The 12,463-nt window shown below is 34.9% G+C and overlaps 2 protein-coding genes across 8 annotated transcripts; both read left to right on the forward strand.

Moving 5' to 3' along the window:
- Positions 1-118: 118 nt before the first annotated feature.
- LOC110822383 (GTP-binding protein Era-like protein) lies at positions 119-7,575 on the forward strand. Of its 7 annotated transcripts, none has more exons than XR_015818276.1 (11): positions 119-583; positions 679-824; positions 1,901-2,041; positions 2,118-2,231; positions 2,959-3,084; positions 3,262-3,360; positions 3,526-3,627; positions 4,080-4,160; positions 5,400-5,523; positions 5,583-5,662; positions 7,099-7,575. XR_015818276.1 is itself a non-coding variant. In XM_088217356.1 (10 exons), exons 1-9 carry the CDS (start codon positions 205-207, stop codon positions 5,484-5,486), a joined length of 1,275 nt encoding a protein of 424 aa, XP_088073482.1. In that variant the 5' UTR covers positions 119-204; the 3' UTR covers positions 5,487-5,523; positions 5,583-6,479. The 7 variants fall into 7 exon arrangements, 3 of the variants coding, with proteins under 3 accessions (XP_088073482.1, XP_088073481.1, XP_021908180.2); XR_015818275.1 differs by having other exon boundaries at positions 5,610-5,662; XR_015818278.1 differs by having other exon boundaries at positions 5,610-5,662; positions 7,275-7,575.
- A 1,855-nt stretch (positions 7,576-9,430) lies between these two features.
- Positions 9,431-12,272, forward strand: MAN7 (Glycosyl hydrolase superfamily protein). The gene is made up of 5 exons (XM_022052403.2): positions 9,431-10,008; positions 10,105-10,299; positions 10,721-10,843; positions 11,043-11,245; positions 11,417-12,272. Exons 1-5 carry the CDS (start codon positions 9,685-9,687, stop codon positions 11,871-11,873), a joined length of 1,302 nt encoding a protein of 433 aa, XP_021908095.2. The 5' UTR covers positions 9,431-9,684; the 3' UTR covers positions 11,874-12,272.
- The last annotated feature ends 191 nt before the right edge of the window (positions 12,273-12,463 follow it).

The following is a 12,463-nucleotide window of genomic DNA, read 5'->3' on the forward strand; positions in this document are numbered from 1 at the left end:
CTTTTAATAGGACAAGAATCTTAAACGAGCATTGTTATTTGTTAGTTCTGTGTGGTTAAACAATGATTTGTCTGGTTCAGATAAAACATGTTGGAGTCGATATGATACGACGCCGTTTGCCCGAGGCGGGGTTTAAGCATTATCCAGTATCATCTACAGAGAAAAGAAAAATTCTGAAGTAGCACCCCGAAGCAAGCTCCGACAATGGAGCTAACACTACACTTCTCAGCAGCTATTCCCAGAGAAAAACTTTTTACTGTCACTACGGATAAGAAGCTCATTCTTTTCCCTCTCCACATCAGAAACCCCAACAGAGACTCCCGCTTTCGGCTCCATGTCCAAAGTGGCAGCGCGACACCTGCACACCGTTCGTTATCAGAGAAACAGCGACACCTGTGGGTCAGCCGACGACAGTCTGAACACAACGAATACGAAGAAGAAGAAGAAGAAGAGAAAGCCAGCACTAGCGATGACGAGTCGAGTTTCCTCTCTCTAAGCGGAAAGCCGGAGAGAAACATGGCTTTGCTCGACGATTACGAAATGGAGGAGATTGGTTACGACTCTGATCCTAACCATCGCAGTGGTTAGTTTCTTAAAACTTCATTAACAATGGAGATTATATTAGCAAGTATTTGAAATCTTAGAGGTGATCTGTTGGGTAATTTTGTTGAGGGGCAGGATTCGTGGCTGTGCTTGGCAAACCAAATGTTGGAAAGAGTACGCTTGCAAATCAAATGATAGGTCAAAAATTGTCTATAGTTACGGATAAACCTCAAACCACGAGGCATCGAATTCTTGGTATATGTTCCGGCCCAGATTATCAGGTTTGATTGTTTTCTACTCTCTTTTAGAAGTTCGTATTAATAACGATTGCTCCTTTACAGATCAGAGTGTGGTAAATTCCTAACGCTTTTAAGGAATAAGGAGTATGGATTTAGATACCAATTGAACGGAAATTAGGCGCTGAAGCAGTGGACTGAGTAACCTTATTATGGACTATGGGGTCAAACAAGGTCTTCCCTTCTTCTCATTGTTGGCCATAGGAAGCAAACATATTCTAGAGAGTGTGAGATATTTGATAAAAGCTTGTTATTAGAAAAGTTTAAGTTGATAGGAAATATTGCAATAAATTATTTATAGTTTACCATGCTACCTAATGGAAGCAAGTCCACTAGGTATTAAACACAAAGTTGCTGTGGCAATGTTGAAATTTTGTCAACAGAAAGTAAGGTGGTCAGGGCAGAAGGAAATATTGTGTGTAAGCTCACTAGGTCGATAGTGTGGATTAAGAATTGTACGAAACTAAATTAAGAGAAATGGAGCAGCCATTATTCAAACAGTAGAACTTTAACTCCATTACTATGTTAACTAAAAGAGGTGGACCAATACTTCCAAAAGCTCTAAGGGTTAGAAAGAATTCAGTATTCAAATGGTAGAACTCTAATTCTATGACTATGTTAAATAATAGAGGTGGACCAATACTTCCAAAAGCTTTAGGTGTTGGAAAGAATCCAGTCTATTATTTATATTTTGAGGAAGAGGAAACTAACTAGGTTGAATGTAAATAGGGGTATTCTCTCTATCAGTGTACTGGAGCTGGCATCCTATATCCACAGTTATGACTTATAAGGCATCACCACAGGTTTTTAACAAAATAAAATCACAAACTTAGATCAATTCAGTAATATCTTTAACCTGACTTAATAAATGACAAAATCATCAATTAAACATAGTTTATAGATTCATACTTGTTTATTATCTCATGGGCAGTCAATGTCTCCTCTCACATGTCCCAAGTGGACATGCATAGAAGAATTCATTGGGATTATGAAAATCCGTTCACCTTATAGGGCCTTAGATAATCTGTATCCATCAGTATGACCCAAGCCTTTTCTTGCAGATGATACTTTACGATACACCAGGTGTCATTGAGAAGAAAATGCACAAGTTGGACTCCATGATGATGAAGAATGTGCGCAGTGCAGCTGTTAATGCAGACTGTGTAATAGTACTTGTCGATGCATGTAAAGTGCCTGAGAAAGTATGGTACTTTTGTTTCTTGTTTTGTTTCTGAAGATTGCTTTCTGTTTGCTAAACTGAATGTTTCTTTTTCATAGATTGATGAAGTGTTGGAAGAAGGTGTTGGAAACCTCAAAGATAAGCTGCCAACGTTGCTGGTGATGAACAAGAAAGATTTGATTAAACCGGGTGAAATTGCAAAAAAACTGGAGGTGAAAGTCTTTTAATATCTGCACTTCATCCTGTTGTATTATGTTTAAGAATGAAAACCCATTTTGTATGTGTCGTGATATCTACCGCTTTGATAGTCTAGAGTCTAGTAAATGAATGTTAATTATTTACACTTGTTCATCAATAGGTTTATTGCGGTGAAAATAGTTGTTATAACAAATTTTAAGTTTAATTAACTTCCTTCTTTACTCCTGGTTCACATGAACTGGGAAGTTACTTTCCTTCAACGGTCCGTTACTTCTGTAAACAAATCATCAAAAATATTTGATTTTGAAAAAATACCAATACAGCCTTGATTGGTTTAATTTGTTAAATCACTAAAGTTTTCATCTAACAGGCTAGTGACTCTATTAGGAAATTACTTGGTCATTTATTTTGCACTTTGCTACTTATTTGATCTGTGTAGTCTAGATGCGTCTTAATGCAGATCCTTGTGTTTGATTGCCTGTAGTTAGCATGTAACATAATATTAAGATAGAGCCACTGATTTGGATGGTTAATACCTATTGAATAAGGCTGGATGTATGTGTAGAAATGAGGTTTGAACCCATTAAATTATCTGGTTCTTCCCCCTGTTGTGGGTGTTTCTGGTCCTGGATTAGTCATAGAGTTGGAAGCATGGTAGCTTAGGTTCCTTTATTTATTTTGCACTTTATTTTTATTTTATTTTTTAAAAAAATAATATTTTGCACTTTATTTTTGTTGCAGTGGTATGAGAAATTTACAGATGTTGATGAGGTCATACCTGTAAGTGCCAAATATGGTTATGGAGTAGATGATATCAAGGATTGGATACTATCAAAACTTCCCCTTGGGCCAGCTTATTATCCAAAGGTATGGAGCAAGCTGAATCACATATTTTCTCGTCTTCCAGAATGATTGGACAGCAGTAACTTGATAATTGAAAATTCTTACTTCACCTGGAGTGTTAACTAGTCTATCAGAAACTCTTCTAGTAGGGGTTTCATCTATCACGTGAATATGAAGATATATTGGCCATGAAATTTTCAGGATATTGTTAGCGAGCATCCAGAAAGATTCTTTATCGCTGAAATTGTCAGAGAGAAGATATTTTTGCAATACCGCAATGAAGTACCTTATGCGTGTCAGGTAATACAAAAATTCACACTGTAGTATCCTGATACAGTTATTTTCTCACTCCTATCCCCCTATTCCTCTGTATTGAATTAAGAAGGGAGGGTTTTTGTTCCTTGAACACTTCTAGAGGTAATGCATGGTACAGAAATTTAGTATCTTGCTCTTTGAATTTTTCAGGTCAATGTGGTCAGCTATAAAAGTAGGCCAACTGCAAAAGATTTTATACAGGTGGAGATCATAGTCGAGAAAAACACACAGAAAATCATCCTCATTGGAAAAGTAAGTATGGATCTTTCACTCAGAATTTTTTTCAAAGCATGATTGATGCCTGCTTATGGGGGCTTGAGCTGGAGGCATATCGTAATAATGGTGCAATAAGCGAGGACTCAATTTTAGAAGGAGAAAGCTGACTAAAAGGAAAGAAAAAGGTGGAGAGAGGTACTGCCTTTTAGCGAAGAAGTTAATTATCATTGGCAAAAAATGGGGTCAAGCTAGGTCAGACCTAAATTGCAGTGTTTTTGAATGTATGCAAGAGCCGCAAGACTAGTAAGCATAGAGCAAGGGCACAGAGAGCAAAATGAGGCATTCAGTTGCCTAGTTTGTGCACGGTGGTTGTTTGCAAGTGACAGGAATTTGTTATTGGTTTTGATGGGTTGAGTGGCAAGTTCTATTACTGTTTCATAGCAGTACTGTTTGCTTTTCATTTTGTTTTGCTTTTCCCATCATTGTAGGAAGGGAAGGCTTTGAAACTGCTTGCAACTGCTGCTCGGCTTGACGTAGAAGATTTTCTACAGAAGAAAGTCTATCTTGAGGTGCCAACTTCAACTCTTAACTTCTCTACCATAAATCAGTTATATAATTTGAAGGACAAAACAAGCAGATAAGTTTAGGTTGTTGTGTTTATATATTCACTTGGATACTTAAACAGTAATGCATTTGTAGGAAAAAATTAGTTGTTTAATATAGCATGAGGCTTTTATACCGTGCTTAGTTCAGTTCACGTTCAATTCATAGTTTAAAATTTGATTTTAGTTTTCAGGCAAACTATTATTTTAACTCTGATTTATTTGCTGTGTTACCATTAGGTTGTAATTTTTTTTTTAATCATAGTTTGGTTCTTAAATTTATAAAATTATTTCAATTCATACTCTTTTTATATAACTATGAAAATTTTGACAAAAAACAGCAAAATTTTTTTCCTTTTTTCTGTGTTATGCTTTTAATTAAGTTTGGAAGTTATTATAACTAAAGTTACCTTAATATGAACAATTAATTTGTTTTATTTAACCAATATAGATTATAATAGAGGAAATAACTATTCATTGACTTTTTTTTCTCAATTTCCTATCCTAAATAAGAATGTTATATATTCTAAATCATATTTTATGTTACTCAATTACAGGGAAAAAATTCACTTATATGGAAACTAAATCGACAATTTGTTTTTAGTTTTATTATGTATAATTAGAACAAAATTTATTGGACTCAATTCCTAGTAGGTAATTTTATCTCAATTTTCATTCAATTTCAAGATGGGGATGGTGGTTACCCAAACACCACAAAATTATCTCCTAAATTTACATATTATGGCTTATATGGAAAACTAGAACTAGGAACTGACCATAAATTTAATGGGAAATTGATCTAAAGGCAACCTTGCAATATATTAGGTTCAACTTCTATTTAATTTCTTTACTTTACATACTGAATGAACTTCCCTAATATCTTGAATTATTTGGAGGTGAGCATTTGATTTTTACCTAACCAAATTAAAACTGGAAATCCATCAATTTAACTTATGAGAAATTAATTCAAAACATAAGAACTATTGCCTTGTTTTTACATATCAAGATATACAGTGGTCAAGTAAGGGAAAAGGATAAGAATGGAATAGTACTTGAACAAATGGACTGCTAGTGTATTACCATCTAAAATTCAGGCTGCTGCATATCATTGAATAATTCATTCAGTCCATTGTATAATTCATTCTAGCTTTTTCTGTTTGTTACTGGTGTGAAAACAAATGACCAAAAGGAACTCCATCTGAACAGATTGAAGTGAAAGTAAAAGAAAATTGGCGGCAGGATGAAGGGCTGTTGAAGTACTATGGCTACGGGGGGCAAATTCGAGCATTGTAGTTTGGCCATTAAATCAATTCTTTGTATTCAGCGAAATGTAAGTTAAAATTATCTGAATCAATTTTTTTTAATTGTTCTGTTTCGTCAATTGCGTAGTCTTTTCTGCATGATTCCTCTTGCCAGCTGAAGACAGGAATTGGTACAGTGCCGCTAGCCAATGATCTGAAAACTTACAGGTAATTTTGTTAGTACCTGCCGTTTATCCTTCCAGTACATCAGCATTCTACCGTTTTGTGTGTCTTCTGGAACTCAGTGCAGTTATTAGTAATTTAGCAGCTTTGTGTAATAATCATTCAACTTTGTGTAGTAACTGAATTACTACATAATGCTAGGTGATTACTAACAAAGTTACCAAATTACTACTGAACCTTAGATATGACAGTAGAACATGTGGTCATTACATTAGTCCCATAGGCTGACCGATATACATATAACATATAGATGTAGATGCCCATGTATATATGTAACTGCAAATGCACGTGATACCATTAGGTGGGTTGGGCTAAAGTAATTTAGAGTTGGACTGTGACTTCTTCTAAAGGTCTTGGCATATTAAGCTGTTCACACCCATTTCCGGTGGTTGGATCCTTAGTGGACGGGCTTAATAGTTATTCCTAAAAGAACCGGAGCCCAATTGGGTATATGCTCTTTAAAGGTTGGTAGTGTGGTGAAATGGGCATACAGTCGTTGTCTGTGTTGGGGGTTGGGGGTGGGGGGGGGGGGGGGGGAGCCGATGTAATGCAAGTGTGCACATGGAATGGGAGATAGCTGTGAAAAGAGTTCTGAACCTGTCTGTCGGTCTTTCCTTAGGCCCCAGACATGAGATGCGACACGCCATGCTAAATGTTTAGATCCGGAGATAGCACCACCCAAACCTGTCGGTGGCAGCGCGTTGAGCGTTCAGTTTGATTGATACTAGAAAACAAAATCCTTGGTTTTGAAAGCCCAGTTACTTGTGATTGCCCTCTCTTTTTATTGGTTTGGTTTTGATTATATTTTAATTTCTTTTATCTGTTTTGTGATTATTTAGTATTAGGTGTTTTATTTTTTTGATATTTTTTTTAAAAAAAATTGTTAATTTTTTAATAGAATATCTGTATATGAAATTCCAGACATGAATACAGAATTTAAAAGATAAATAAATAAATAGAAATTATGAGAAAAAAACAGAAGTTAAAAAATATACAACATAATAACCTAAGAAACTAATAAGTTTTGCGAAATGATAAAAAACGAAACATATTAGTTCTTACCTCTCACGGAAAAAGGACAGAATTGAGCTGCAATAACATCAAACTATAAAGACTAAAATTGTAAATTCTCTTCAAACTGATATAAAAATTTTGAAGTGATGATTTGTTTTACCATAGCATTTGTCAATGAAAGAAAAATTAGACGATCTATAGCATAATGAGTCATAGGATGAGGATGATGATCCTAGGAAGGAAAACTAGTCATGATGGTAGGAAAATATTTTTCTATTAGAAAATTATAGGGTGCTCCTGGAACGTTAATGATTTGGGAGATTATTTGCATTTTATTGATTCATTTTGATTTTGTGCAAGAGAGAGGCTAATATGTTCTAACAAAAATGTCTGTGTAATTCTGTCAGATGAGGGTGTTGTCATCCATAAGATCTCTCCATGATCTTAATAGTGTGAAGATTACCTTCGCTCTTAACATCAACCTGATGCATGCATGATAGTAACCCAATGCCCATGATCATCACATGATGATCAAGAGTATCTCTTTATTTTCTGATTTTCACATCATCATGATGGCAACCAGAACCCATGATTGTCCTGCGAAGCCTGATTGATACATACGTTGGGAACATATGGTGGTTTTCAAAATCTGGAATCATGATAATCTTCCATGTAAGATTTGTACGTCTGATTCCTGTCGCTACTTACAGAGCAGAGGACCCAAAGAGGAAGTACTATTCCTAAATTTGGCCACAAGTCTTGTATAATTGCAAATACCCTCCTACCCCGCTTTAAAAATAATATATATTTATAAATGTGGCCACCAAGTCAGCAAAACTTGAACCTAATTGCATATGATTAGTAGGCTTGATTGACGGAAGAAATTGCATTTGAAGTGGAGTTGGTCATCAACTCCTACTTTTACTTGGAGTCGTAAATTTGGCCATGAGCTTTCGGCTAAAGGGTCATTCTTTAAGTCTTGTCAGGTTTTCTTACACGGTTTCAATTCTTCTTGTATAAACGGATGTGTGTACCTCTTATACATGCATATATATATATATATATATATATACACACACACACGCACGCGCGTACGACACATATAAAAGAGGTTTCGCTTCTAAATTCGATTTCCGACAGATTTAATTGGAGCAAAAATTTTACTTTTTTGGTGGCTGGTATATTATTCTATCAGTTTTTGCACTATTGGAAAATAATCCTATGTTGATTAGATACTAGATATGGAAATTAAGTTGGGCATACATATAAAATAAAAGGGTGAATAGTATTGGTTATGCATATTAAGTAAGAGATATTATGCACTCAAATTGTTGTTTTTAATCGAGAAAACTTTAGATTTGACATACAACTCAGCTCATATTTAGAAAAAAAAAAAAAGAAAAAGAAAAAGAAAACTGACCACTTTGGAATTGATTTAATTAATTGACTAATTCTTTATCATTTTAAATAAAAATGATAAAACACTGATATTCATGGTAAGGATATGTCCGGCTCTCAGGCCCCCATTTTTCTTTGAGGTGAAAAAGGGTGATAAAGAAATTGACAAAAACATTAGCACATGCATCCCACTATTGACATTAAATGGGGGGAGGATTGGTGTTTGCAGTCACAGGAGGAGTTGGGGGGGTGTCTCTTCTCACATGAAAAGCTCCGTCTTGTATGGGATTAAGATTGTGACCTTTAAAGAGGGTGCAAATCCTGTACCACGCGTATTCCCATTCAACAATTCATCCCCCTCCCCCCTTTTTCTTTTCTCTGTCCACCATAAAAAGAAAATAAAATTATTGATCTTTTTTTTTTTTTTCCTTATGTTTATATATGGTTTGGAATTTATGAAATCCTATATTATTATATACGTGATAAGATACAGTCCTACTCAATTTTTAATTGCGTCCAATTTATGTCTTTCTACTATTTTTGTTTTTATTTGAAATTACATATTTGAATCTTATTGAATATAAAACTTTTTACTTTATTGTTGTATTATAATATTTAATTATGTAAAATTATTAATTTTTTTTTTTTAAATTATAGTTAAAGTTTTTGTAATTAAAATAATAACAACGATTTAAAATTTTAACTTAACAATCTTTTTGTAAATAGCATATGATATTTATATATATATATATATATATATATATTACTTTGATGATGCCATTCTTGCGAGCATCATCCAGCATCAAAAGTTCTAATGGCCATATCTGAAAATCCAACGGCTACGACAGGTTTAGATCCCGAACTTCCTAAATTGTGGAAAGCGTACCGCATGTGTACGGTACAGATTGGTGGATGGTTTGGTGAGTAGGGCCCATATGACTTTTTAACCTTTTTCACCTCATCTTTTATGGACTTTTTGTCTCCCAAGGAATTTCGATTCTTATTTTTGTTGGCTTCCATCCCTAAATTAAAGTTTAAAAACATAAAAAAATTTCTAATTGATGAATATATAAATGTATAGATACATTGAATATACAAGCCATAATCATTTATAGATATATATTAAATTATTAATATGTGAAAAATGAATAGAAATAATCATTATCCACTCAATGTAGTGGTTAATTTTTTTTTTTACACAAATGTAGTGAAATAATTACAGTCGACAAGAAATTTAATATTAAATAAATACCAATTCCTAAAGTAAATTCTCTAATTAAATACAAAAAATTTTTTATTATAAAAAAAAAAACACCATAAAAATCAACACTGTTTAACAGTGGAAGTTGAGATTTGTTCTAAAATCTCTACGGATTTTCATAGCCTTGTCGGTTTCACGCGACCGTTAATTCTTTTTCCAAAAAAAAAAAAAAAAAAATCAATTGCAGTTGTAAGAAGACAACACTTCATCTTCGGGCCATTGCTTAGTTCTTCTATAGCGTGCTGCTTTCTAACACACCACTGCTCTATAAAATATTCTTCCCTAACCTGAGAATCTCAGAGTGAAAACCAGAGAAGAAGAGCAGAGGAAGAAGATGAAGCATTTAGGTCTGGTTCTTCTACTGTTAGTTTTAATCCACCAGCCATTTTTTCTTCTCAACGTCGTCGCCGGAGATTGGTTTGTCAGAACCAAAGGAGCTCAGTTTCTACTCAATGGGAACCCATACTACGCCAATGGTTTCAATGCCTACTGGTTAATGTACATGGCGTCTGACCCGTCACAGAGGTTTAGGGTTTCATCTGCTTTCCGTCAAGCCGCGAGTCACGGCCTCACCGTCGCCAGAACCTGGGCTTTCAGCGACGGTGGCTACAGACCGTTGCAGACCGCCCCTGGCTCCTACAATGAACAGACGTTTAAGGTTTTTTAATTTTAGAGTTTCCATTAATCCTTGTTAGTTTTCCGAGTTGAAAATGTTGGTTTTTGGAATTATAATTCATCTGGGTTTTGCTTCTAGGGTTTGGATTTTGTGGTAGCTGAGGCCAGAAGATATGGGATAAAGCTGATATTAAGTTTGGCAAACAACTATGAGAGCTTTGGAGGGAAGAAGCAGTATGTGGATTGGGCTAGAAGTAGAGGACAGTACCTTACATCTGAGGATGACTTCTTCAGAAACCCAGTTGTTAAGGGGTTTTACAAGAACCACATCAGGGTAAATAATGAAGATTCATCTTCTTGATCTTTCCGTTCTCGTTTTTAAGCCATACCTCATATTGAAAATGTTCTTTTATTTCTTGAAAATGGTTGAGAATTAGCTGAGATATCTTCTTTTGGAGTCCAATCAGAGATTTTGATTTTATTAAGGGAATCTTGCATATAATAACTTGTAATGATTTAAACATTTGATGTGTTACTTTGCCTACCGCCATAAGATTTTTGTTTAAAATCTAAAATGGAATCAGAGCCAATCTGTTTCCTTGGCTGTGCAGAGCAGGAAGGGTAGTTGATGTTATTCATGGACTGAGTATGAGAATGTTGAGTAGTTTATATATCTAATAGTTTATAGTGCTTTTGATCACAAGGATGGAGATCTATCCTAATTTTACTTGTGACCCTTTTTTTTTTCTTCGCAGACTGTTCTTAACAGATATAACAGCTTTACCGGAATTCATTACAAGGATGACCCAACAATTATGGCTTGGGAGCTAATGAATGAACCTAGATGTACATCAGATCCTTCTGGCAGGACAATTCAGGTTTACTTACCTCCTTTTAGATGTGACTTTTTCTTCTTGACTTTATTTTCTTAATTTTAGTGGATTCTTTATTTACTGCTTGTAAATTCAGATATAAGCTACTTGTTTTAGTCTCTCTGTTTGTTAAAAAAGCAAAGGGCTTATTAATTTAAAGCAGATTTCATGCCAACTTTTTAAGGCCTTGGTGCTTTTATTTCAGGCTTGGATAATGGAAATGGCTTCTTATGTGAAATCAATAGACAGAAATCACTTGCTGGAAGCTGGTTTAGAAGGATTTTATGGACAATCAACACCTCAGCGGTTGAGCCTTAATCCTAGTTTGAATGTTGGAACAGATTTCATAGCAAATAACCAGATCCCAGGCATTGATTTTGCTACTGTTCACGCATATCCTGATCAATGGTAATAAGAATTCCAACTTGAGATGTCATGAAATAAATAGTGGATAAGAGCTTTGGTTTGTTTTTTCTTGATTGAAGTTCTTGATAAGGTTGTTATTAGAGCATGTTATTGACCAAGTTTATCTCTCATTGTACATTTTTGAGTTAGAATCTAGCTGCTATGTTCATGCAGGTTATCCAACTCAAACGATCAATACCAGCTTTCCTTCTTGAACAACTGGCTAAGTACCCATATTCAAGATGCACAGTACGTTCTCCGGAAGCCCATCATTGTGGCAGAATTCGGAAAATCATGGAAAGATCCTGGTTATAGCACGTATCAGAGGGACCTGACATTCAACAACGTGTACTACAAGATATACTCTTCGGCCAAAAGGGGAGGAGCAGCTGCAGGAGGCCTGTTTTGGCAGCTCCTAAGTGAAGGAATGGATTCTTTCCAGGATGGATATGGGATAGTTCTGAGCCAAGGGTCCTCAACTGCAAATTTGATTGCTCAACAGTCTCACAAGCTAGACCAAATCAGAAGGATCTTTACCAGGATGAGGAATGTATGGAGGTGGAAGAGAGCAAGAGCAATTAGGAACAGTCAGTGGCGTGGTGGAAGAAGAGGCAAGAAAATTGGGAACTGAAGAAATTGGGATCTGATTCATGCATACATATATATCTAAGAATATATATATATATATATATATATATAGATGTGCAACAAATTTAGGGTTAAAAATATATTGGAGTGCAGTTGAAGAAGGTTCTTGTCTTCCTAATTAGTCTTTTCTTTTGGGTGAGAGCTTTCTCCTAGAGATGAATCTTGTTCGTCCAGGACGAAATCAATCAAGAGTTATATCAGTCTTCATAGTTTCTGCGGCATATTGAGTTTGTTAAAGTAAACTCTCAGGTTTTAGTCTAAAAAGAAAGGCTTGAAAATATTCTACTCTCACTTGCTATTGTTTCTTGTTATTTTATTTTATGATTTCTTGGTACCAATTCAATGCAAGTCTGTATAATTAATAAAAAAATAATATTTTAAATCTGTTTGTCAAATTAATTTTTGGATGATAATTATTTGAAAAATTACAAACTAAACAATTATCACCAACACCTAAAAATAAATTTAACTCGTCCTAAATATTGACCTTGATCATAATTTCCTGGTTCACCACTTTCTGGTCTGAGACCAAAACGATGTCGTATTAGAAAACTGGGCTACACTTGGACCTGT

Source organism: Carica papaya, chromosome 4 (assembly GCF_054855325.1).
Source record: "Carica papaya isolate Zhongbai chromosome 4, ASM5485532v1, whole genome shotgun sequence".
NCBI lineage: Eukaryota > Viridiplantae > Streptophyta > Magnoliopsida > Brassicales > Caricaceae > Carica > Carica papaya.

Excerpts from the sequence above, each read along its gene's own strand:
- LOC110822383 (XM_088217356.1), top strand. The coding sequence starts at position 205 with ATGGAGCTAACACTACACTTCTCAGCAGCTATTCCCAGAGAAAAACTT. Across the intron at positions 3,361-3,525 it reads AAGTACCTTATGCGTGTCAG|GTCAATGTGGTCAGCTATAA; the intron begins GTAATACAAAAA and ends TGAATTTTTCAG. Across the intron at positions 3,628-4,079 it reads AAATCATCCTCATTGGAAAA|GAAGGGAAGGCTTTGAAACT; the intron begins GTAAGTATGGAT and ends CCATCATTGTAG.
- MAN7 (XM_022052403.2), top strand. The coding sequence starts at position 9,685 with ATGAAGCATTTAGGTCTGGTTCTTCTACTGTTAGTTTTAATCCACCAG. Across the intron at positions 10,009-10,104 it reads ACAATGAACAGACGTTTAAG|GGTTTGGATTTTGTGGTAGC; the intron begins GTTTTTTAATTT and ends TTTTGCTTCTAG. Across the intron at positions 11,246-11,416 it reads CACGCATATCCTGATCAATG|GTTATCCAACTCAAACGATC; the intron begins GTAATAAGAATT and ends ATGTTCATGCAG.